The sequence below is a fragment of the Candoia aspera genome, chromosome 4 (assembly GCF_035149785.1).
Source record: "Candoia aspera isolate rCanAsp1 chromosome 4, rCanAsp1.hap2, whole genome shotgun sequence".
In the NCBI taxonomy this organism is placed as follows: Eukaryota; Metazoa; Chordata; class Lepidosauria; order Squamata; family Boidae; genus Candoia; species Candoia aspera.
The window spans coordinates 49,007,987-49,030,550 of record NC_086156.1 but is presented as its reverse complement, the minus strand read 5'-3'; the positions used below and the strand labels follow the sequence as shown (position 1 = coordinate 49,030,550).

The following is a 22,564-nucleotide window of genomic DNA, read 5'->3' as shown; positions in this document are numbered from 1 at the left end:
GAGGAAGCAGATCGGTTTTCAGATATCGGCACTAGGCTGATGGCAAAAATTGTCTTTACAAAATAAATTGGTTTAAAAACAGCTTTGGCAGTTAAATTGAATCACATCATGCTCCTTCACTGAAAACTTTTCCTTATTATAAAAACAAAGTATCGAACTTCAAAGCCAATAAAAAATATGAGTAAAGTTATGCTCACTCTAAAGACACTTAAATCAAAAATTACTTTTGTGAGTTCCACATTTAAACTTTTTGAGTTCCAGATTTTTTTTGGTTGGATTTTTGAAGATTTTACACTACCAGCACTCAGCTTGTGATCCACAGAATTCCATGTATTCATAATATTACGCTTCTCATTTTGATTTGCACAGTGTAGCAGATACACATTCCATGAATACCTAATGGAATCTCTTTCATCAAAAGGAGTAATTCAGCCTTTTTTAGTTTTATTTTCAATTTTTTTATTATTAATTGTTCAAGATATAATTAAGGCACATAATGCAGGATATAAGAAAGGTACATAAAATCACCTAAAAAAAAAAGGAGTAATTCAGCCTGATTAACAGTTGAGTTCGTTGAAATAATGTCCAGCTATACATATGCAATACATATAATTGATAAATCTCTGATTTGCATATGAAGTTAGAGGAGGTATTCTGTAACTCCTCTTTGGTAGCATTGGTAATGATGAGAACTAGGCCTTCCTAGTGTCTTCTCAGAACATCTTTGAGAAAAAAACATTATATCTATGCATAAAAACCAAAAAGCAGTTGTTCTCAGTACATGAAATTATTAAGCAATTGCCCAAATCAGCAGCAGAGAGTAGAGAAAATTTTATAATGTTATAGTGTGAGATTTATGGAGACAATGTGATTATTAACACCATACAATGCAGTAAACTTCCACAAATTAAATAAAATGCTCCAACAGTGAGGGCTATATCAATTAGTAGTACTTTGTAAGTGCTTGATTTATTTGCTGTAATTATCTCAGCTAACAGTGTAGTTCACTATTAATCCTCTAGTTATTTGTGCAATGAATACAAGCCTTTTGAAATTAAAAGTCAAATTCTGTGACAAGTTCTGTCCAGGAAATAAGACCAAAGAATAAATGTCCATAGTTATAAAGGGAACCCTACAACAAAGCAATCCAGTCAGTCCTCCAGGATCTCAAGACATGGAAACCTTCTAATTAAAGATTATCCATATAAAAACATGGTTCTGCCATGGGAAACATGTTTCTACAATTAAACTATGATCTAATTACAAGCATAATCAGCTTCCCTAAAACTCCTTTAGATGTTGCAGGCAAGCAAAAACATTCAGAATTGCCTTGATATTATACTTCAGACAAGGATGACATGCCTTTTGCATTTCCCTGTCTGGTGTTTATATACCTACTAATCTAACCTTTCACCACACTGAAGGTTTGTTCAACAAACTCTCATTACATTGACGTTTTCATATTTCAGTTCTTTCAGCCAAGATGATGAAGAGCTTTAGCACCTGTAAACTCCTTCCCAGTTTATACAGCTGTGGGGGCTCCTCTGACTGCCCTCAAAATGTATGCATCATATATATCACATTCAATAAAGCTTCAAATCCTGGAAACCACATTTGTTTAGGAAATAGACTTAAACGGCCTTCAGAAACCATGAGCAATTGGAAGCAATTCCATATGACAAGGAAATGTAACTTTGAAATTAAATAACTTGACTGTATATTTGTCCTTTTTTATAGAGGGTTTTTTGTTAATGTTCTTGCCTATTCTCTTCATACAAAATTAAGAACTTCTGTCCTAGCAGATGAAAATATGTTCTGTAACTTAATGAGTGCATTGGAAAGCTGAGAAAACACAGAAGCTGATAAGTTACCCAACAACTTTGTCTCTTTTCAACCTTAACAGACCAGTAATAAGAAACTCTGAAGTCTTCACTGAATCGTTTCAGTCTTATTGCCAATGACTAAACTACATCATGACTTTTTCTATTCAGTGGTATGTAAGGTTAAATACTGTATATACAGGATTTGGAGAAAATCTAGATAAGTAAAACTTGGGAAAAATATAAAATCATTAAGTGGAGCCAGGTTGCTATGAAATCATCTGAAATACAAAAGGTAAAGAAGGAAAGGACTTAAGACGGGGATTTGCTAACTGGCATTTGCAATCTTTGTTCTTTCTAGTTAGAGATAAGAGGATGGAGGGAACAGCAAAAACACAAATGGCTTTCGGTGTGGCTCTGCCTCCACAATATTAATAAAGGATTACACCAGAGAACAAGCCAAAACCAAGCAATAAGAGGTGCTATAATGTTTGGAACACAAGTGGAAAAGAAAGTGAGGCATATATCCAAATGATGCTTTAGCTGTCATGTGAGATTGGCTTGAACATTAGGAATCAAAAACAACTTAAGCAGATGAATCTGCAGGATCCAGTGCTTTTGTCATAATGACCTTGCAATGCAGGTACAGAAGGGCAGAGCTTATATCAGAATGACACAGTGCTGCTTTCATCATTCCCACTGACCCCCTCCCCTTAAATGGCCTCTGAATTTAGAGATAATATTAACTGAATGGTTAATCTGCAAAACTATCAAGATATGCCCATTACTCAAAACGTATTAGTGAACATGGTTGGAGAACTTGCACAGTTATACTGCACATTTATCATTTAATTCAAGCAACCAGGAGATATATAGAAATAAATTGGAACCTATTATATTAATTAATGCAGTGAATTTAAAAGTTACCACAGTGTGGTGCCATTGATTTGGTTAGATTTTGGTGACTTTTAAAGCTAACAAACACAAAATTATGATTTCATTTAGCATATAATATTATACAAAATAATACCTTCTGAGTACTGTATTCCCGCCAAGATACATTTTTCTGATCTTCTTGGATTTACTTACCTATTTGAGACTGAGGGACCATAGTGGATTTACGATCACACAAAGGGGAAAAAGGAAGGCCTAGTTCTGCTTCCTTGTCACCCTGAAAAGAAAAAGGAGAAAACAAAAAATCACAAGAATGTAAACAATGTAAGCCTCATTTTCATTCTCTTCCCTCTCATCTGAGTGAGACTTTAACACAAGAAATTCCTTAAGTTCTGTGATTTTAACATCTCATGCAGAAAAGAAAATATAATTTGGCCCAAACTTTTTTGGTTCTTGTAGAGCATTACCTAGAGAAAGTTAATTAGTTAGACCTTCAATTTTTTTTCCTGCAAAATAGCAGAGTTTTTTCCCCCTCAAATTTCCCCTTAATATTTGGGAGAAGACTAAAAGTAGAGGCAAAGTTTGCTAACCAAAATGGTCTGTGTGTCTGTGGGTGTGTGGAATCTTCTAGTTTGGTCAGTGTCTTGCCTCTCTTCCCAGCTAGGTGTAAAAGCTGCAGTTTTTAACACAAAGACAACCATTCTGAGGGAAAGTTGGCAGTAAGCATTCTATTTGTCATTTTTATATATGTTAGTTTCCATCAACAAGCAGACATCTGACACTAAAAGAATTAATTAGAAACACAATTTAAAAATGTGATTAAAGTTCAGTAACACCACAAACACAAGATAGCAGGCAACCTACTTCCCCAAACTCAGCAGCAAAAACTATGTAAAGCAAACATGTGTACTTAGACACCACATTTAGGACTTTTGCCACAGCTCGTCATTTCATAACACATGTTTTGTTAGATAAGATTGACAGCTAACTAAGAGAGAGGGTATCTTCTTTTCTTTTTTGCAGGTATTCTTGACAAGCCTATGGAACCCCGGAGGGAGGGAGGGAGGGAGGGAGGGAGGAAGGGTTCTGCTGCTGCTATTTCTGCTTGTCAGCATGTAGAAATATGCTTTGGAGAGAGAGTCTGCCCCAAACATTCTGCTGCCAGGATAATACCCCCTTCCCCATTACATATATACAGGCAAGTTGGAGCACAAACTGAATCAATACTTCAATATTGCTCCTGAGGCAATAGGCCAGGTTGCATGTCACATATAGCTTTGTCCCTCAAAAGAAAGGAATGGCCAACAATGCTAATAGTCTTAGGAGAAATGGCCAAGGGACTGTCAACGCTACACGTTTATGGGTTTCCATAAGGCAATTGCCTCACTGTGCCTAAGGCTGAGGCTATTCCTGGCTTTAGTGGATAGGTCCCATTGTGGACCTTCCATCACAGATGGAAGAAAACAACTGATCTATTTGAATTTATTACACTTGTAAAAAATCATAGCTTGTCATGTGTATATATTATACCTGTGTATATATTAGCTTCTTAAGAGCTAAAGAATTTAGTATTAATGTTCCTAACTTCAACCTCACACTATTACAAGAAAAAGTCATTTTGTGGAGTATAGAGTATGTTGTTGGCCTTGTTGTTGGAATGTTGTTGGCCTTGTATGTTGCTGAAATATATAATGCATGCTTGGAAAAAAATTCTCAAAGATCAACTTTCATTCCCTTCCTTTCCCCACACACATATGAATTGCTTAAAATGGAAGATAGCAGATGGATTAAATAATTTACCTACTAAAATAAAGCATTAAAATCTGTAATTAAAAGCTGCTGCTTAGTCAACCAGAATTCCCAGTAGGCACAAGGCCATATCATATTATAAAATACATTAATGCTAGTACCAAACAGGAGTAATGAGATGCACTTAAAAGAATTAAACAAAAGCCACCCTCTTTTATTCTCTCATTCTCTGCCCCCCCAACAGATGTTTATGGGGATAAATGCTTAAGATACAAAAATGGGTGTGTAAACATCTGCATGACAGCTGATGATCAGACAAGCTAATAATTAATAGTCTCTTATGCCCTGAAAAAGAAAGCTGGATGGTCCCATACTCTTTGTTTCTCTAATCAGATTTTGGAGGCCATTTACTGACAGGGCTGTTTATAGAATATATTTCAAGGGATTGATATAATTGCATTAGTTGGCTGTTTGTTGTCAAGCCACATTCAGTATGTTAATTCTGACCAGCCCTAAACAGCATCAGCCAACATGAATTTTTAAGAGAATGTTTCTTCTATATGAACCATCCCACTTTGAAAGATCTTTGAAAGCAGACTTCTTCTGGGTATCTTTGCCATATGAAGTGCTTTTAACGTTTAGGGCAGTAAAATTTTATGCACCAGTACTGCGGCATTGAAATCAGCTTTTCAAGGAGGTCCATTAAGCCCCCTCCATCTTAAAACTCAGTTGTAGGATCAAGACTTCTCTCTGCAATTGTTCTTGTCTTCAGTCTTCTTTGAAACTATTGTTGCTGATTTTTATTGAGTGATGGGATTTTTCAGGTATCCTATGATTAAAATATTGTAAAATAGTTATGCTATAGAGATATTCAATATAGACTGTATATCATAGGAAAAGATCATGAATGAAGAGCCATCTGACTTCAGCTTTGAACACAGCAGCAAGGATGACAGGAGTTCAGTGATTGTGAGCTCAGGACATCTGACATAAAGGCATCTTTAAGAGTAGTTTAAAAGGCATTGATAGCTTTGTAAGATTACAAGTATATTTGAAGTATCTAAGAGAATTTAACAATGAAAAATAAGAGTCATAAGAAAAATACCAACAATATAATCTTCTGCATGTCAAAGTGTAGGTATATCCTACTGGAATGATATATTCTCATGTAAGTGGGTACTGAATTATTGCTTAAAATGTTTATCATAGTTCTATTCACAGATCATTTCATGCATCATACAGAACTGAGTAATGATTGGTGACAGAAAATAGGAGATGGAATTCTCATCCCTATCTTCTTCTAAAATTATGTTAGTAAAAACAGCAATCTGTATATCAGATATATACAGTATTGTATATCAGTATTTATACAAGAGTTGAGAATTGTCCAAATAGATGATTGATTATGTGCCATTAGTTGGTGTCAACTTTTAGCAACTATATAAACAGATTTTCTCTGGGACAAGGTGTCCCCAGCTCAGTCCTCCAGGTCCTCCAATGGTGCACCCATCACCACTGTAATTGTGTCTGTTGATGGTTGATCCTAAAAGGCATAAGCTATCCATCACTTCAATATCTTCATCATAAAGTATATGGCTGCTTGAGTATTTGTTGTCATTAGTTTGGTCTTCTTTATATTTTAGTCTCATTTTTTCACTGTGCTCCTTGACTTTCATTACTAGAGGTTGCAGATGATTTGCATTTTCAGCTAGCAGAGTAGTGTCATTTGCATAGCGCAGGTTATTGTTGTTTCTTCCTCCCATTTTAAAACCATGCTCATCTTCTTCCAGTCCAGCTTCCCTCAATATATATTCTACATGTAGTAAGCTGAAAATATACAGATGTGTCTTACTCCTTTGCTGACCTGGAGCAGTCTGTTTCTCCATGTTCTATCCATACTATGGCTTCCTGCACTGTGTATAGATTTCACATGAAAACAATGGGAAGTTCTGGGACTCTCAGTTTTCTAAGCACATTCCTCAGCTTGAGATGATCAACACAATCAAATGCCCTTCTATAATCAATGAAGCACATACTGATTTTTTTTAATATGATTTGTCTTTTTCAATTATCCAGTGTGCATCAGTAATAATGTCTCATGTTCCTCTGCCTTCCTAAAGCCAACTTGAATATCTGGCATCTCCGTTTCCATGGAGAGTTCTAATCTGTGTTGGATAATCCTAAATATCATTTTGCTAGCATGTGAAATTAAGGATATTGTACAATAGTTTGCACACTCTATTAAGGCTCCTTTCTTTGGTATGGGTATGTAGATGGACCTCTTCCAATCTGTTGGCCACCGTGTCATTCACCAGAATTGCTTGCATAGTTCAGTTAGAACCTTTAGTGATTCTTCTTTTGTTGATTGCCATATATATGTAGATATTCCATCAATTCCTGTAGCCTTCCAAAGCGATAATGACCAGAGTTCTGATCTAACTTCATCTTCTAGTACTGGAAGTTCTTGTAAGTAGGGAATATCTTCTAAGGTACCTTGGATATTGAAATCTCTACTGTACAGATTTTCAATATACTCCTTCCATTTTTGTTTGGTCTTCTTTGAATAGAAGTTACTATTTCTTTGAAGTTACTATTTGCCCACTAACATCCTCTAGCATACCAATTAGAAGTTGGAACCTCTTTCTGAGCCCAGAGATCTTTTGGAAGACTTTCCTTACTTTGCTGTGTCTGTTTCCATCTTCAATATCTTTACAGATGTTGTTATAATACTGTTCCTCATCTCTTCTAACAGCTGTCTGAAATTCTTTGTAAAGTTCCTTTCTGAAATCTTTGCCCTCTTGACTTTGGCATCTCATCTCTTATTGGTGATTTCCATGGTTTGTTCTGACTTCTTCAGTTTCTTGTTCTTTGGCAGTCTCTTTTCACATTCATCCTTAACAACTTCTTTAAGCTGTTAAATAAAGGAAGAATTGCACAAAAAAGTGCACCCCAAATTAAGTTTTCCTAGTATTTGCCTTGTTTAACAGCAGTAACAGAGGGTGGGACATCATCAAGTCAGAAGAGGATACGCTATTGAGAGGATAAAAGGTCATGAGAACCCGGGTTCTCAAGACTCATATGTAGTCTTGAAGCAATGAAGATAGCTCTCAGCTGGCTTCAATTCTCTTTGGTTCTCAAGATCAGTATTACTAGTTTGAACTGGGTCTGGAAGAAATCTGTATAATAGATAAAATGCTAATATCATGTGACTTTATTGAGAAGTCCCAATAAGTGACACAGTGGATCTGTTTTAGACTAACTAAACTTTCTGAAGCATAATCATTCGTAGACCCATAAACTATGTAAGGGGACTATCAGTGTCTATATTGGTAGCCAACACCAAGTTTTCAGATAAAAATGCAGCTGCTCCTTCAGTCTGAATGGATCTTTTTCAAGTTACCTGTCTGAAAAACTCTTCTAGTAGTGACATGGTCCAGCGATGATGGAGGTTCCATGCCTTGGCAGGGTGACTGATGTCAGCTGTATGCAACATCAGGGATAAGGCTTTTGGTTTGTCAATTCTGAAAACCCAAAAGAATGGCACAGTTTAATTGTCTGTATCAATAGATTTTTAAAAGACCACTAATCAAGAAAATGAGGGTATGCTAACAGTCATCTTATGGATTAATATCAATATTTGGTCCCACTGACCCCACATCTCTTCTAAAATATTGAAGAATAGTGGAATAATTTGTGAAGCTGTGTCTATAACATAGTTGTAATACAAGGTCAGTATCTAGACTCATGCCAGTAAGAATATTAGGAAAAAATTCAGACCTTAAACAAGTAAAATTTAGTATTTGCCTTATCTGGGTCTGAAATATATGACTTCTCCATATTTCCTTCTAATATTAAAAAAAAAAATACTCATGGCTTACAATACAGAAGCTAAGGTCAATAGGTATGCATGGATATGGCCAGCTAGAATTACCTTTCTGTGACATTTGTCATAATATGTTTTCAAATTCCAATCAAGCACTTTCATCTGTTTTAGATGCTCTCCCCCCAGTAAGGTTTCCAGCAGTGACATAAAAATACATCCTGCCTCAAAAAATATAATACTTTGTCAAGCCTACCTATTTTAGCTGTAATCAGTTCCAGCAGATACTACTTAAGGAAGTTTGGGGACTGACATTAGAATTCATTCTTTTAAAAAGAAACAAAATCCAAGAAAAAAATCTGGAGTAACCAAAAAATAAGAAAGCAGGTTTGTTTCTAAAAAGAAGAAACAAATTCTACCCAGAAGCTCCTAGTTCTGATCCAAAGCAAAAGACTGTATTTTAGCAATGGAAAGCAGATATATGATGCTTTTATTGAAGTGAGGCATATGAATTATTCTTTCATTCATATATACATATACATCATATGCAGTAATTACAGTAATAATAGCTAAAAACATATCTCACCTACAAAATAAACAAAATCTCATTCAATCTGATGAGAGAGAAGTTGATGAGAAATTCTTTCAAAGAAGATAATAGGTGGTATTTGGTATTCTTGGACCTATTTAGTTATAAAATGGCTAAGTAGGGTATATGAATGTCCTAAATTTTATTGTGCATTCATCTCTCCAGTGGTTTGCAATTTCAGCCACATCCTAAGGGAAAACCTAATGAAAGAAGTCTTCCCACTGCTGGGTGTTTCCCTAAGACATTTTTGGGATAATTTCTCCTTCCTCTGAAGAAATTCAGACAAATCATCAACCTAATTTTCTGTACTTTTGTTAATGGATTTCAAAAGGGCATTTCTGCCTTTCTCTAGCCTATATTGCCTCTTCTGTGCAATCTTCTTCAATAGGAAAAGAGCCAGCAGCAACTTGTGTTCCTTGGTGGGAGAGATGTTTTGCTTGCCCCAGTAGAGCAGAAGAAAGTGTAATATTTAAATGTTACATATAAGGCCCACTCTTCATAGTGAAGTCTTCCCAAGCCAGATTGCAATTTAATTAGTAATGCAAAAAACCCAATCCAACCCTAAAAACAATATTCAGCTTGCAAATCTTTAAAATAACAAAAAAGAAAAAAAAAGAGTAGCAGCTATAGGATATAAAGGTATATTTACCTTTATATTAAGTATGTTCACCGCCTTGAGTTATTTATAAAAATAATAAAGGCGGGATAAAAATTAAATAAATAAATGAATGAATGAATTCTTAGTTCAAGGCATATATAGATTAGAATAATCCTCTTAATTGCTGCAGGAAGAATTCCAAACAGTCTCTGCCTTTGGTACTCATCTGTCTTGTAACTCCTACTAGTGGAACATGGAGCAGTATTCATATGTTAGTATTAAACCTTGATTAGGATCATGTGGGTGCAGATGGGTCTTCAAATAAGCTGGGTCCAAACTCTTTAATATAATATCAGCACCTTGAATTGGCGCTGGTAATAAGTCTGCATTCAGTGTAAGTAGCATTGACTAATGTGATCTAGACATTTATCTCCCACAAGTGTTCTATTAGCATTCTTGATTACTTTAAGGGCAGACCAATATAAAGTATATTACATTAATCAGTAACTATGGTGTTGGAGGAAAATTCTGAGAGTGCCTTGGACTGCAAGAAGATCAAACCAGTTCATACTCCAGGAAATAAAGCCGGACTGCTCACTTGAGGGAATGATATTAAAGGCAAAACTGAAATACTTTGACCACATAATGAGAAGACAGGACACCCTGGAGAAGATGCTGATGCTAGGGAGAGTGGAAGGCAAAAGGAAGAGGGGCCGACCAAGGGCAAGATGGATGGATGATATTCTAGAGGTGATGGATTCGTCCCTGGGGGAGCTGGGGGTGTTGATGACTGACAGGAAGCTCTGGCATGGGCTGGTCCATGAAGTCACGAAGAGTCGGAAGCGACTAAACGAATAAACAACAAGTAAAGCAGGCTTTATCTGATGCAGCAGTGCTACAATCAAGATAATGTTGTCTTTGCTCTTTTGAAGGGATGCATCTGCATGTGAATCCAGTCACTGGGAAAGAAATAGCCACAATTATCAAAGGCTGTTGGCTTTTTTTTCAGTGAGATATTTTTGAGGCTCATCTAATGAAGTGGCAAAGTACCAGCTGCAATGGAGCCCTTTCTTCTCCACAGCGTCACAAGGTCTCTTACCCTTCTGGCTGCTGCAATGCATTCTTCATGGCTTTGATTTGCTGGAAGTGACAGGACATATCTGTAGCCAGCACCATCTCAACCACCAGAGTCCTGAATTCTCTGTTGGCAGATATCCAGAGTGAGGAGGGATGGAGGAGAGAATGAAAAAAAGAAACATATAAGAAACACTTTTTTTATTTCTGTCTGAACATTCTTTATGACATTCTCACTCTTCATTCCCATGTGCGTCACTCAGCATTTCACGTTATCTTTTTTACTGGGGCTTCAGGGCAGTGAGGAGTGTGCAATTTAGTCATGTGCTAGGGTCTTGCTTGCTAAGAGATAATAAAGTGCTTTTCTGAAAGTGACCTTAGGACACTGTCTTCTATGAAATGCAACTTTCCAGAATCATCAAGCTGAATATGACACTAGGCAGGCAAAATCACTCAGAGAAGAACACATGCATAAGTCACCTTGTTGAGTGTTTTTCTGTTGGAGGGTTCACTCACTATAGTCCAACAACACAGGCCTATGGCTGCAGAGATGAAGCAGCAGCAGCAGCGACAAACATCATGCACCAGCAGGATTCATTGGGGAGTGTGGTGGTTAAGATATTAGACCAGGACCAGAACGACCCAGATTCAAGGTCTCATTTATTTATACAGCTCCCTGGTGTCTCTGAGCCAACCACTGTCTCTCAGTAAAATCAAAGTTGCTATTAGAGGAAACAGTGACTTCCCCCATCCCCCACCCCTTGATACACCAGAGGAAAGATGGAACATAAATGTAATAAACAAGCTGTCAGTCCTTTGATGTAGGCAAGGTCAAGAAAAAGGAGCAGCAGAATGTTCATTATTGTTGTAGGGTGTTATATCAATTTTTTGAAAGCCTGTTGTAAATTCTCTCTATTAGATCTCATACCAACAAAATCAAGGCAGGGTTATTTTGAGTTTCTTCCTCATGTCTTCTTCTTTCCCAGGACTGAGTAATCTTTTCTAAACTCCTCTCTTAACAGTGTTCATCCCTTCTCCATTCCCAGGGCCAGGTTTACATTCCATCACACAAACAAACAGGGACATGATATTAATCAACATGACTATTATCCTCAAAAACAGAAAATATAGCAGCTAATAACAGCATATGTATCTGGATGCTTGCTCTTGCAGACCATATAGACACAGAAAATATAAATAAAAGTGCAATTTCTGTTGAGAAATAAAAATATTCATGTTCACTGAATGACAGTCCAGGTTCATTATATATTCAGGAATGATGATGCTACTTACAAATTATCCAATGAATTTCAGGAGAATCCCTAATGAAGCCCCAAGCTGAGATCTTTTTCATCAGTTTGCTATTACTAGATAATGCTTATATGAAAGCCCTAGATCAGAGCAAGTATAATGGTATGTGGGAATGACCTCGGGAGATAGGGGAAGAGCTGAAGCCAGAGGAATGGTCGGACAACAGGCAGCTTAGCCCACAGAAGGAATGTGGGCATGGCAAACGTCTCAGAAGAGACCCTCCCTAGTTTCTTGGGCTGTAAAAGCGAGGGGGGAGAAATGTACGTTCAGACTTGCAAGATTCTGTTAGTGTAACCTTACAATAAAGTAGAGCTAATATTTCTGGCTGTGCTCTTTGTCTGGACTACTTCGCAAGGCTGACAGCAAGAATCACTCTAGCTCAGGTTCCTGTTGCCAGCAACAGGCAGCTAAAAAACAGCTAAGCATGATTGCTACAAAAGTATTTTAATGAAGATTTACAGAGAAACCAGCCCTGTAAGTTTCAAGATGAAATTTGCACTCATGTTGAAAAAGCTTTTTTCCCATTTTTTTCTTTGCCTTCCATGTAAACTAGCATACTGAGAGAATATACAATTTTCCATGTTTGATCTTATTGCTTTTTACCTATGGCTGTTGAAGAATTGCACTTTTGCACTTTTATAATTGGGAAATAATTGAACGAATTTTGGGGCCAGTATTGTTTAGGATAGTTCAACATTTTATCTCTTTAACCAGATGTAATATTTTTGTCCTGTTTTGTTTTCCTGCCATTCTTTGGGAACAGCAACCCTACTAAGGTGGCATTCCATAGAAGCCACAACAGCAGCAAAGGTTCATTGTTATGGCATTCTTTAAAATGATTTATATTTCAACTGAATAACTTCAGCCCACATTGCCTCTCCTCAATAGCTTCTCACATCAACTGCTAACAAACTATCCTGTTCTGTGTCCGTGAATCAGGATTCCCACTGAGTCCATTTAAGGAATACCTAGAGCAATCATGTTGACAACCGTCAAGGTCAACAGGCATTCTTACCTCCAGTCATCTTTGGAGAGGTTAGACAAAATGTTCATCTCTTCATCATCTTGCAAAAGACGAAATGCCGCACTGAGGTGATGATTTTCTAGCACAGACCGATCATTGTACAGAATGGCTGTATCTGACCTACAAAGCAAAAGACTCCATGTTTATATGCAAAGATTGGTTTTCTTCTTCTAGATTTAGCTAAAAATATTTTGTACAGTACCAAACTATTCATTTTCACTATTTATGAGAATTTATTATTTTGAAATAAATGGGAAAGAGAACCAAGTGCATCCCATTTGGTTCGATTTTCATTTACTCCAAACTCTGTCCATATAAAGAACATATCTTTGTGATTACCAATTCAAGTCTATCAGGCTGGGGAAGTTTCCCCCCACTCATGTGTATTTCAGTGTCATTAAACATTCTTGTGGCTACTATTTCTAGAATTACCAATTCTAATTAATTTACCTACAGTGTTAATTAATTAATTAATAATTAATTTACCTAGAGTGTCTGAGGTACTAAACTGTTCTGAGGTGTTTCAGGAAAAGCACAATGGCAGCTGATAAAACCTAAAATTTTTATGATTATTGCCCTTTTCCCTCAGAATGCTGTGAAATAAATCAAGTTGCCAGATTACAGCAAAAAAACCGATCCAGGACTATACATATTTATTCATAAGTAAGTCCCCATCAGCCTTAAGAATGTCTACTTCTATTTCTAGGTAAGTGGCTAGAAGGCAATATATAACGGGATTAACAGAATAAATATTAGTGTGCTTATTAAATGTTTTTGTTAAAACGATCTATGTCAAAAAGGAATACATCATTTTTCATTGCATTATGTTTTGTTGTTTATTCGTTTAGTCGCTTCCGACTCTTCGTGACTTCATGGACCAGCCCATGCCAGAACTTCTTGTTGGTCGTCAACACCCCCAGCTCCCCCAGGGAGAAATCCATCACCTCTAGAATATCATCCATCCACCTTGCCCTTGGTCGGCCCCTCTTCCTTTTGCCCTCCACTCTCCCTAGCATCAGCATCTTCTCCAGGGTGTCCTGTCTTCTCATTATGTGGCCAAAGTATTTCAGTTTTGCCTTTAATATCATTCCCTCAAGTGAGCAGTCTGGCTTTATTTCCTGGAGGATGGACTGGTTTGATCTTCTTGCGGTCCAAGGCACTCTCAGAATTTTCCTCCAGCACCACAGTTCCAAAGCATCTATCTTCCTTCTCTCAGCCTTCCTTATGGTCCAGCTCTCACAGCCATATGTTACTACGGGGAACACCATTGCTTTAACTATGTGGACTTTTGTTGTCAGTGTGATGTCTCTGCTCTTAACTATTTTATCGAGATTTGTCATTGCTCTTCTCCCAAGGATTAAGCGTCTTCTGATTTCCTGACTGCAGTCAGCATCTGCAGTAATCTTTGCACCTAGGAATACAAAGTCTTTCACTGCTTCTACATTTTCTCCCTCTATTTGCCAGTTATCGATCAAGCTGGTTGCATAATCTTGGTTTTTTTGAGGTTTAACTGCAAACCAGCTTTTGCACTTTCTTCCATGGTCTGTTCTTACTGTTGCTACTTGGTCATTACACAGATTCCTCAGGAGGCAGACAAGATGACTTGGTATCCCCATACCACTAAGAACTTGCCACAATTTGTTATGGTCCACACAGTCGAAGGGTTTAGAATAGTCAATAAAACAGAAATTGATGTTTTTCTGAAACTCCCTGGCTTCTTCCATTATCCATCGGATATTGGCAATTTGGTCCCTAGTTCCTCTGCCTTTTCTAAACCCAGCTTGTACATCTGGCAATTCTCACTCCATGAATTGCTGAAGTCTACCTTGCAGGATCTTGAGCATTACCTTACTGGCATGTGAAATGAGTGCCACTGTTCGATAGTTTGAACATTCTTTAGTGTTTCCCTTTTTTGGTATGGGGATATAAGTTGATTTTTTCCAATCTGATGGCCATTCTTGTGTTTTCCAAATTTGCTGGCATATAGCCTGCATTACCTTGACAGCATCATCTTGCAAGATTTGAACAGTTCAGCTGGAATGCCGTCGTCTCCTGCTGCCTTGTTATTAGCAATGGTTCTTAAGGCCCATTCAACCTCACTCTTCAGGATGTCTGGCTCTAGCTCACTGACCACACCATCAAAGCTATCCCCGATATTGTTATCCTTCCTATTCAGGTCTTCTGTATATTCTTGCCACCTTTTCTTGATCTCTTCTTCTTCTGTTAGGTCCTTGCCATCTTTGTTTTTGATCATGCCCATTTTGCCTGGAATTTACCTCCGATGGTTCTAATTTTCTGAAAGAGGTCTCTTGTCCTTCCTATTCTATCGTCTTCTTCCACTTCCACACAAGGCTTGTTTAAAAATAATTCCTTATCTCTTCTGGCTAACCTCTGGAATTTTCCATTTAATTGGGCATATCTCCCCCTATCACTGTTGCCTTTTGCTTTCCTTCTTTCTTGGGCTACTTCTAGCGTCTCAGCAGACAGCCATTTTGCCTTCTTGGTTTTCTCTTTCTTTGGGATGTATTTTGTTGCCGCCTCCTGAACAATGTTGCGAACTTCTGTCCATAGTTCTTCCGGGACCCTATCTACTAAGTCCAGTCCCTTAAATCGATTCTTCACCTCTACTGCATATTCCTTAGGAATATTAGTGAGCTCATATCTAGCTGGTCTGTGGGTCTTCCCTAATCTCTTTAGTCTGATCCTAAATTGTGCAATAAGTAGTTTGTGATCTGAACTACAGTCAGCTCCTGGTCTTGTTTTTACCGACTGTATAGATGTCCACCACCTTTGGCTGCAAAGGATGTAGTCAATCTGATTTCAGTATTGCCCATCTGGTGAAGTCCATGTATAAAGCCGTCTCTTAGGTTGTTGGAAGAGAGTGTTTGTTATGCAGAGTGAATTGTCTTGGCAAAATTCTATCAGCCTATGTCCTGCTTCATTTTGTTCTCCCAGGCCATGATTACCTGTGATTCCAGGTGTCATTTGACTGCCCACCTTAGCATTCCAGTCTCCCATGATGAAAATAACATCTCTTTTAGGCGTATTGTCCAGTAGGTGCTGCAGATCCTCATAGAACTGCTCTACTTCAGCTTCTTCAGCATCTGTGGTTGGGGCGTATATTTGGATCACTGTGATGTTAGATGGCTTGCCCTGAATTCGAATTGAGATCATTCTATCATTTTTTTGGATTGTATCCAAGCACTGCTTTAGCCACTTGACTATTAATTATGAAGGCTACTCCATTTCTTCTGTGGTCCTCTTGTCCACAGTAGTAGTTCTGATGGTCATTTGATGTGAAGTGGCCCATTCCAGTCCATTTCAGTTCACTGACACCCAAAATGTCTATCTTTAATCTTGACATCTCACCAATAACCACATCCAATTTGCCCTGGCTCATAGAACTTACATTCCAGGTTCCAATGGCGTGTTGATCCTTAGAACATTGGATTCGCCGTTTACCACCAGCACCGTCAGCTGCTAGCCGTCCTTTCGGCCTTGAGCTAGCTGCGTCATCACGTCTGGGGCTAGTTGAACTCATCCTCTATTCCTCCCCAGTAGCATTTTGACCATCTTCCGACCTGGGGGTCTCATCTTCCGATGGTATACCGACATATCTCTGGTTGTACTGATCCATTTAGTTTTCACGGCAAGAATACTGGGGTGGGTTGCCATTACCTTCCCTAGGGATCGCATTTACTCTGACCTCTCTGTCATGACCTTCCCATCTTGGGTGGCCCTTCACGGTTTAGCTCATGGCATCATTGAGGTGCTCAAGCTCCAGCACCACGACAAAGTAACGATCCTTTGCATTATGTTAGTCTCGCATTTACATTGTATGGAGGTTTATTGAGAAAGACCTCCCCAAGGCCACACTGTGTATCTCATGACTGAAGACGGTTTCAAAGTAGCTTCCTTACATCCAAGCTCAAAACTGTAACCACTTCAACAACAGATACACTTGCTCCCTAGCTTTCTTGGTAACTAGGAGAATGTGTAGGTTATAATGTGAATGCTAAACCTGCTCTATCAGAACTAGACATTTACAGTTCTCACCTTTTCACTAAAGTACTCACACATTCTCCTGAACTCATTCTCTGATACTCATGTGCATCACGTGAGTATGTGCAACTCATGTGCATCAGTTCATTAGTCTCCTGACACGTTCAAGTGTTACTCTACTCCATTCATATGGAGGAAGCTTGTATGAAGATCCTTGACAACAATCCTTGACAATGGTATAGTTCCCAAATGTCTGTCTGTCTTCCTTACACACATTTGCTCCAATCACCTGGTCAGGTGGGTAACAATTGAGTTCCTGTCCTGCTCACCTCCCAACTTTTACAGTACCCTAAATGTGAGCTTTTCTGAGCTTTATCTATAATTCTTATTGTAGAATCTGATAGATAATATCTCCTCCACCCTATTTCTTGGCATTTACGCTTTGATTTTACTCTAGCTGTTGTTTCCTATATTGACTGCAAACAATTGTATAACCAATTTTTGAATATTCCTCTAATCCATTCTTGGCTGCACTAGCTTCTTAAATCTTGATGTGCAACTTTTCCTGGTTTAGTTGGGGTATTGGATAGATTTAGAATATTATAGGTTGGCCATCCCAGTGCACTGGAAAGAATAGGACTTCACAGCAAAAGGTGGGAAACAGAATTGAAAACTTCCACATTTGCTCACATAAGTTCTTGATGAGCTGGGAGAGAATTAGATTCTGGGATTGACAAGATTCTCCTGCAGTCAGGGAGTCCCTTACAGTAAGAAACCCCAGTCACAGCTTTTACATGGTCAGTGAAATCATAAGATAGAGCAGATAGATTTGCATTCACCCAATTCACCCAGGATACCTTTCTGTGGGCTTGGGTATGTGAAAGCCCTCTCTTATGAACAGCCAACAGAGTTTTATTTTTATCATCTTTTCTTGATTCTCTTTTTGTTAACCTCTCACTTTATTATTCAAATTCCATTCCTTCTCCTCTCCTTTCAAACCCAATGCCATCAGTTCAATTGGACTAGGATTTTTTTAAATTTAATTCACCTTCATTCATTTAGTATCACACAAATAACTCATCATAATTTTAGCTTCCATTTTTAATACGTGTAAACAACTGTAAACAATATTGTTGTGTGGACTTTGTACTCTTCCTATCTTTTTATTATTATTTATTTATTTATTTATTATTCAAAGTTTGTTACCGTCCTTCTCCCCCAAAAGAGGGACTCTGGGTGGTTTTTATATTTTCTAATCAATTCCTCCCCTCCTCTGCCAGTTCTGTTTTGGTCCTGTTGATAGGTGTGTGTGTGTGTGTGTGTGTATGTCCATATAAACTGAAAACTGTCCATTTCAAATCACACTAACACAGGAAAAACTGTGGAAGTGTCCAAGCAAGTGACTGGTATAGACAAAGACAAAAGACCACATAACTTGAAAAGCCCTACACTATTAAATTTAGCACACCCATGATTTGCTTTTTAGTACATTTTATCTTTCTTCTGGAGAAAATAAAAAGAGATCCTTTAATAGCTTACACTGTAAAAAAAAAAAGTATGACTTCAAAACCTCTGCCCTATTTTGAATGAAATTTGATGGCTTCAACTGCTCAGAGATTAATTTTCCTGCAAATTTAGTAGCATTTGATTTTGCCTTGAAATTACTGATATTCAATTAAAAATAAGCCACTTACATTTGGATATAGAATAATGGATTGGAGGGGCCTTGGGACCATCGAGCCTAATGCAGAAAATCAAACTCTGCAACTGATGGCTCATCAGCATCTACATGATAGCCTTAAAAAGCAATTGATTTCATTCCCAAACTGCTGTGATAGTTTTTATGTATATATCCCTTCCATTAAAACTAAAATTGTTATGGTTTATTCATTGTTTTCTTTTTAGACCATCAAATATAAACTCAGTTACAGCAGTAGGGATGTTTCTGAAATTGTCCTCATCCAAGCTGTGGCCGACATTATACATTTGCAATTTATCTGCTATTATTTCTGAATGAAAGCTAATTATATATTTTTATTTTTAATTATGCATGTTATACACAGCATAAAACCTTTCATTCATCTGTGGCTGTCTGTGCTTTCTACATCACTAATAGGCATATAAAAGACTACACAAAAGCAATTAGGAGTCTTTTTTGTGCATTTTTTTTTCCCAAAAGCCAAATACCAATATGTTGAAAAAGAAGTACTATAGTATAATGACAGAAAGGTGTTACAAAGCTGTTATCTAAATTTCATTATTGTGCCTCTATACTTATCAGTCCGCTAAACAAAGACATTCATAATGTAATATTATTTCATTACTTTTAGATTATCAGATATAAACTATTGATTTAATATTTGTACTAATTGAAAAATGAAAATACAAATTCAGAACAAAGCTCACAGCACTCAATAGAGAAAAAAATATAACATCAAAAAGAGGAAAATCCTCTCAACCAGATGCCACTGGAAGGGTTGAAGAAAAGCAAAATGTTGTGATGTCAGGACATGAATAAATTATATGAAATTAGACATTATGAAGAAGAAGCAGAGAAGTAGATATGAGGTGGCCATATTTTTCTAGCAGCTGTAGATATAATATATTATAAACTTTCATTCCAGCCTCTAATTATTTTTAGGCACAATAGTTAGTAGGGCAAAACTCTATCTTTCTTACATACAGAGAGATTGACATATTTAAAACCTCAACTACAAAAATTTTATGACCTGATTAGAACCTTATTTTGATGCCCATGGTCAAATTGTGAGAAGCAAAACTTGAACTATACTGATGAAATTTAGAGTTAACAATTTAATGGCAAATATACACAATGTTTGGTTTTGTTTTCTAAAACTATTAAATCAAGATTGCAAACTCCAGTTCAACATTGCTCCAGTTTTGTTTGATCATAGCTCTTCTTTTAGCACTCACCGTGTTTGAATATGAAAGTTGTTAGTAGTTCCAGTGTGTTCATAGTCATGGATAGCAGCTGCAAAAATCATAGCAAAGATCTCCAGTTCTGTCAGCCAGTGCTGAAAAAGAGATTTTGAGAAGTCAGATAATATAATATATTGCAAAGTTTAAAAAGATATTGTTTAGTAAGGCAGTCTTTTTTCGTTGCCCCAGAATGTTGGAGTCTAATATCTTTTTGTTGAGATTGTCACTACTATAGCTCCTGCACAAGTATGCAGAATTTAAGAAGTGATTAATCCAATTGCTGAGTTATTGTCTGTAGGTAATCTTGATCTTTCAGAATTTTACTATTGAGGCACCACACAAACTATTGCAGACCTTCAGATTCTAGCCAGACAGTAAAATAAACTCTGAATATTTTTGTCCATTTTCATCTCTAACCCATCCACAACTATTGGAAAACCGTATACCTGCATACTTCGGGTAAAATTTGCAAGTTACAAGAATAACAATTAATAGTTTTTAAAACTTTCTTAGATTTGAATTGAAATGAAAAGCAAACTTGTGGGTTTTTTTAATCCCGCCTTTATTATTTTTATAAATAACTCAAGGTGGGGAACATACCTAATACTCCTTCCTCCTCCTGTGTTCCCCACAACCACCCTGTGAGGTGAGTTGGGCTGGCCCAAAGTCACCCAGCTAGCTTTAACCCTTCCCAAAATTCCTATTAAAGGAGCAAAATTCACTTTGCTATATTCAGTCTTGCATCTTGCAATCTACCCATGCGACATGGCAAATGTCTTTTTCAAATGGTTTTCACAAAATTCCTGAGACTTCACTTCATTTTTTGAGGCTGACACATTTGACATTTTACCTTGTTTTGGTTTTGCATATCAACAAGATTTCTATTTTCTATTAGCTAACATCAGTCTAAATAGTATCCAACCAAATTTACAGACTACAATCTTCCTTTCTTAACTAGTAAACCCAAGCTAGTATACCCAAACAAGTAAATAGAATTAGTAGAAATAGAAATAGAAAATATAGGAATGTGTTGCACGTCACCCAGAGTCACATGTTTGTGGGATGGCTGGCTATATAAATATGCTAAACAAACAAACAAACAAACAAAATAAAATATATAAGAGATTCTATCAAAAAGTAAGTTCTTTCAGCTGTCTTATCATCATGATCATCATGATCATCATCATAAAAAAAAAAGTCACTGTCCTGTATGGAAAGAACATTAATCTGAACTCAGAATTTGCTGTATCTGAAATAACCTTTCTTAAGAGAGAAGCAAAACAAACACAAAACTGACAGGGCACTTCCAATAGGCTTAGCCACATCCTGTTTCTCAATGGACACTTTGAGAACTCCACCACACAAATCATTACGATCTTTTGTAAAACCTATACTTAAATTCTAAATGTAAGTTACAAATGTAACTGATTTGTTTACACTGTCTCCTTTTTTGAATACCTTTCACAGACGTAGCATGAAGCTACGTAGTCAAATCAATTTCAATAGATCTGAACAAGGAGGAAACCATTTGTAAAGAACAATAGACCAGAAAAGTATGATATTCTGATCTGAAAGCAACATGCTGATATCACAGCAACTAAAAAATCCATTGTATAAAGCAGGGTTCCACATCTAATAATAATCAAAGCCCCAACAGCCATCTTTTATTGATTGTATGTACTAATTTGGGTAGTATATTAAGTATCTTTAATTTCTCCGAGCTTCAGTATGTGGCTTTTGTAAACTCAAAGCCCTTCTCACACATGCTGAATGCACAGAATAAGATAGAACAGCAAGCTTGCTTTCTCCTGCTACGTGCATAGAAATTACATCTTTAGAACTGCATGCACACAGGGATCTCTCCCTCCTAGACTGGTTGGAAGAACGGTATTCTCTGCTATCCCTGCTTTTTCTCTTCAACATACTTGAGAGATGTCCACAAGCCTGATTTTGGTTTCTCACCGTCTCTTTTTTTAACTGGCATTTCCAATTATCTACTAGAAGACAACAACAGAATCAGAAACTCTTTCCCGCTATGATGTTACTCATTAAAATAACGTAAGCTTCCTGCTGCCTCTCTGATTTCTTGCTTCCAATAAGCAGATAACTACCAATCAGGAAGTCGACAGCTGCACACCTATGGCTGTTTTACAGAGCAAGATCATGTAGCTGTTTACACTCAGCTTTAAAGCAAAGGGTTTGTTTCGGTCAAAATGTACTGACAGAAATGGCTCCCACGTAACATTCACAGTTGGGGTCTTTATTGCCCAGTTTAATGTTATATTCTGTATTAATTAACTCTGAGACATATAAAGAGATGTTGAATGCAGGGTTCTTCTGAAACAGGAGAAAATATTGCTTGATTAAAGCTTTGCTTATATTTTTGCCCCTGTGTGATTTTTATGAACACATTTCTGAAACTATTGCTTGGCACATTCTAAATGCATTGACTGGAAATAATTTTAGAATCGTTTCATGAAACAGCAATTGCCCTGGGATATTTATTACTAGTTTGAATAAGTGACTTTATTTTCACTGTATTCTTTGATTCACAGCTATATTTTATATATTTTATTACTGAATGTTTTTATTCTCCTTTTCTGCCATGCAGAGACATTCAGAAATGGCACAAACTGCTTGTATCATGGAGGTCATTATGAAACCCAGAGAAATAGCCAATATATTATTTGGTTGTTGTAGTAAAAACAATAAAGGGTTTTGTGATATCTTAAAACATAAGAAA

General features: G+C 37.1%; 2 protein-coding genes across 3 annotated transcripts in view; one reads left to right on the top strand and one right to left on the bottom strand.

Moving 5' to 3' along the window:
• The window catches only part of PDE1C (phosphodiesterase 1C), a 248,497-nt gene that overhangs the window by 42,517 nt on the left and 183,416 nt on the right, over nt 1–22,564 (bottom strand). The window contains exons 9-13 of the mRNA XM_063304072.1: nt 19,816–19,916; nt 12,871–12,999; nt 10,570–10,671; nt 7,864–7,984; nt 2,910–2,991 (exon numbers count right to left, since the gene is read on the bottom strand). Coding sequence (XP_063160142.1) covers nt 2,910–2,991; nt 7,864–7,984; nt 10,570–10,671; nt 12,871–12,999; nt 19,816–19,916 — 535 coding nt within the window. The remainder of the gene's footprint in view (nt 1–2,909; nt 2,992–7,863; nt 7,985–10,569; nt 10,672–12,870; nt 13,000–19,815; nt 19,917–22,564) is intronic.
• PPP1R17 (protein phosphatase 1 regulatory subunit 17) overlaps nt 1–22,564 on the top strand; it is a 103,411-nt gene that overhangs the window by 62,172 nt on the left and 18,675 nt on the right. The window lies entirely within an intron of this gene.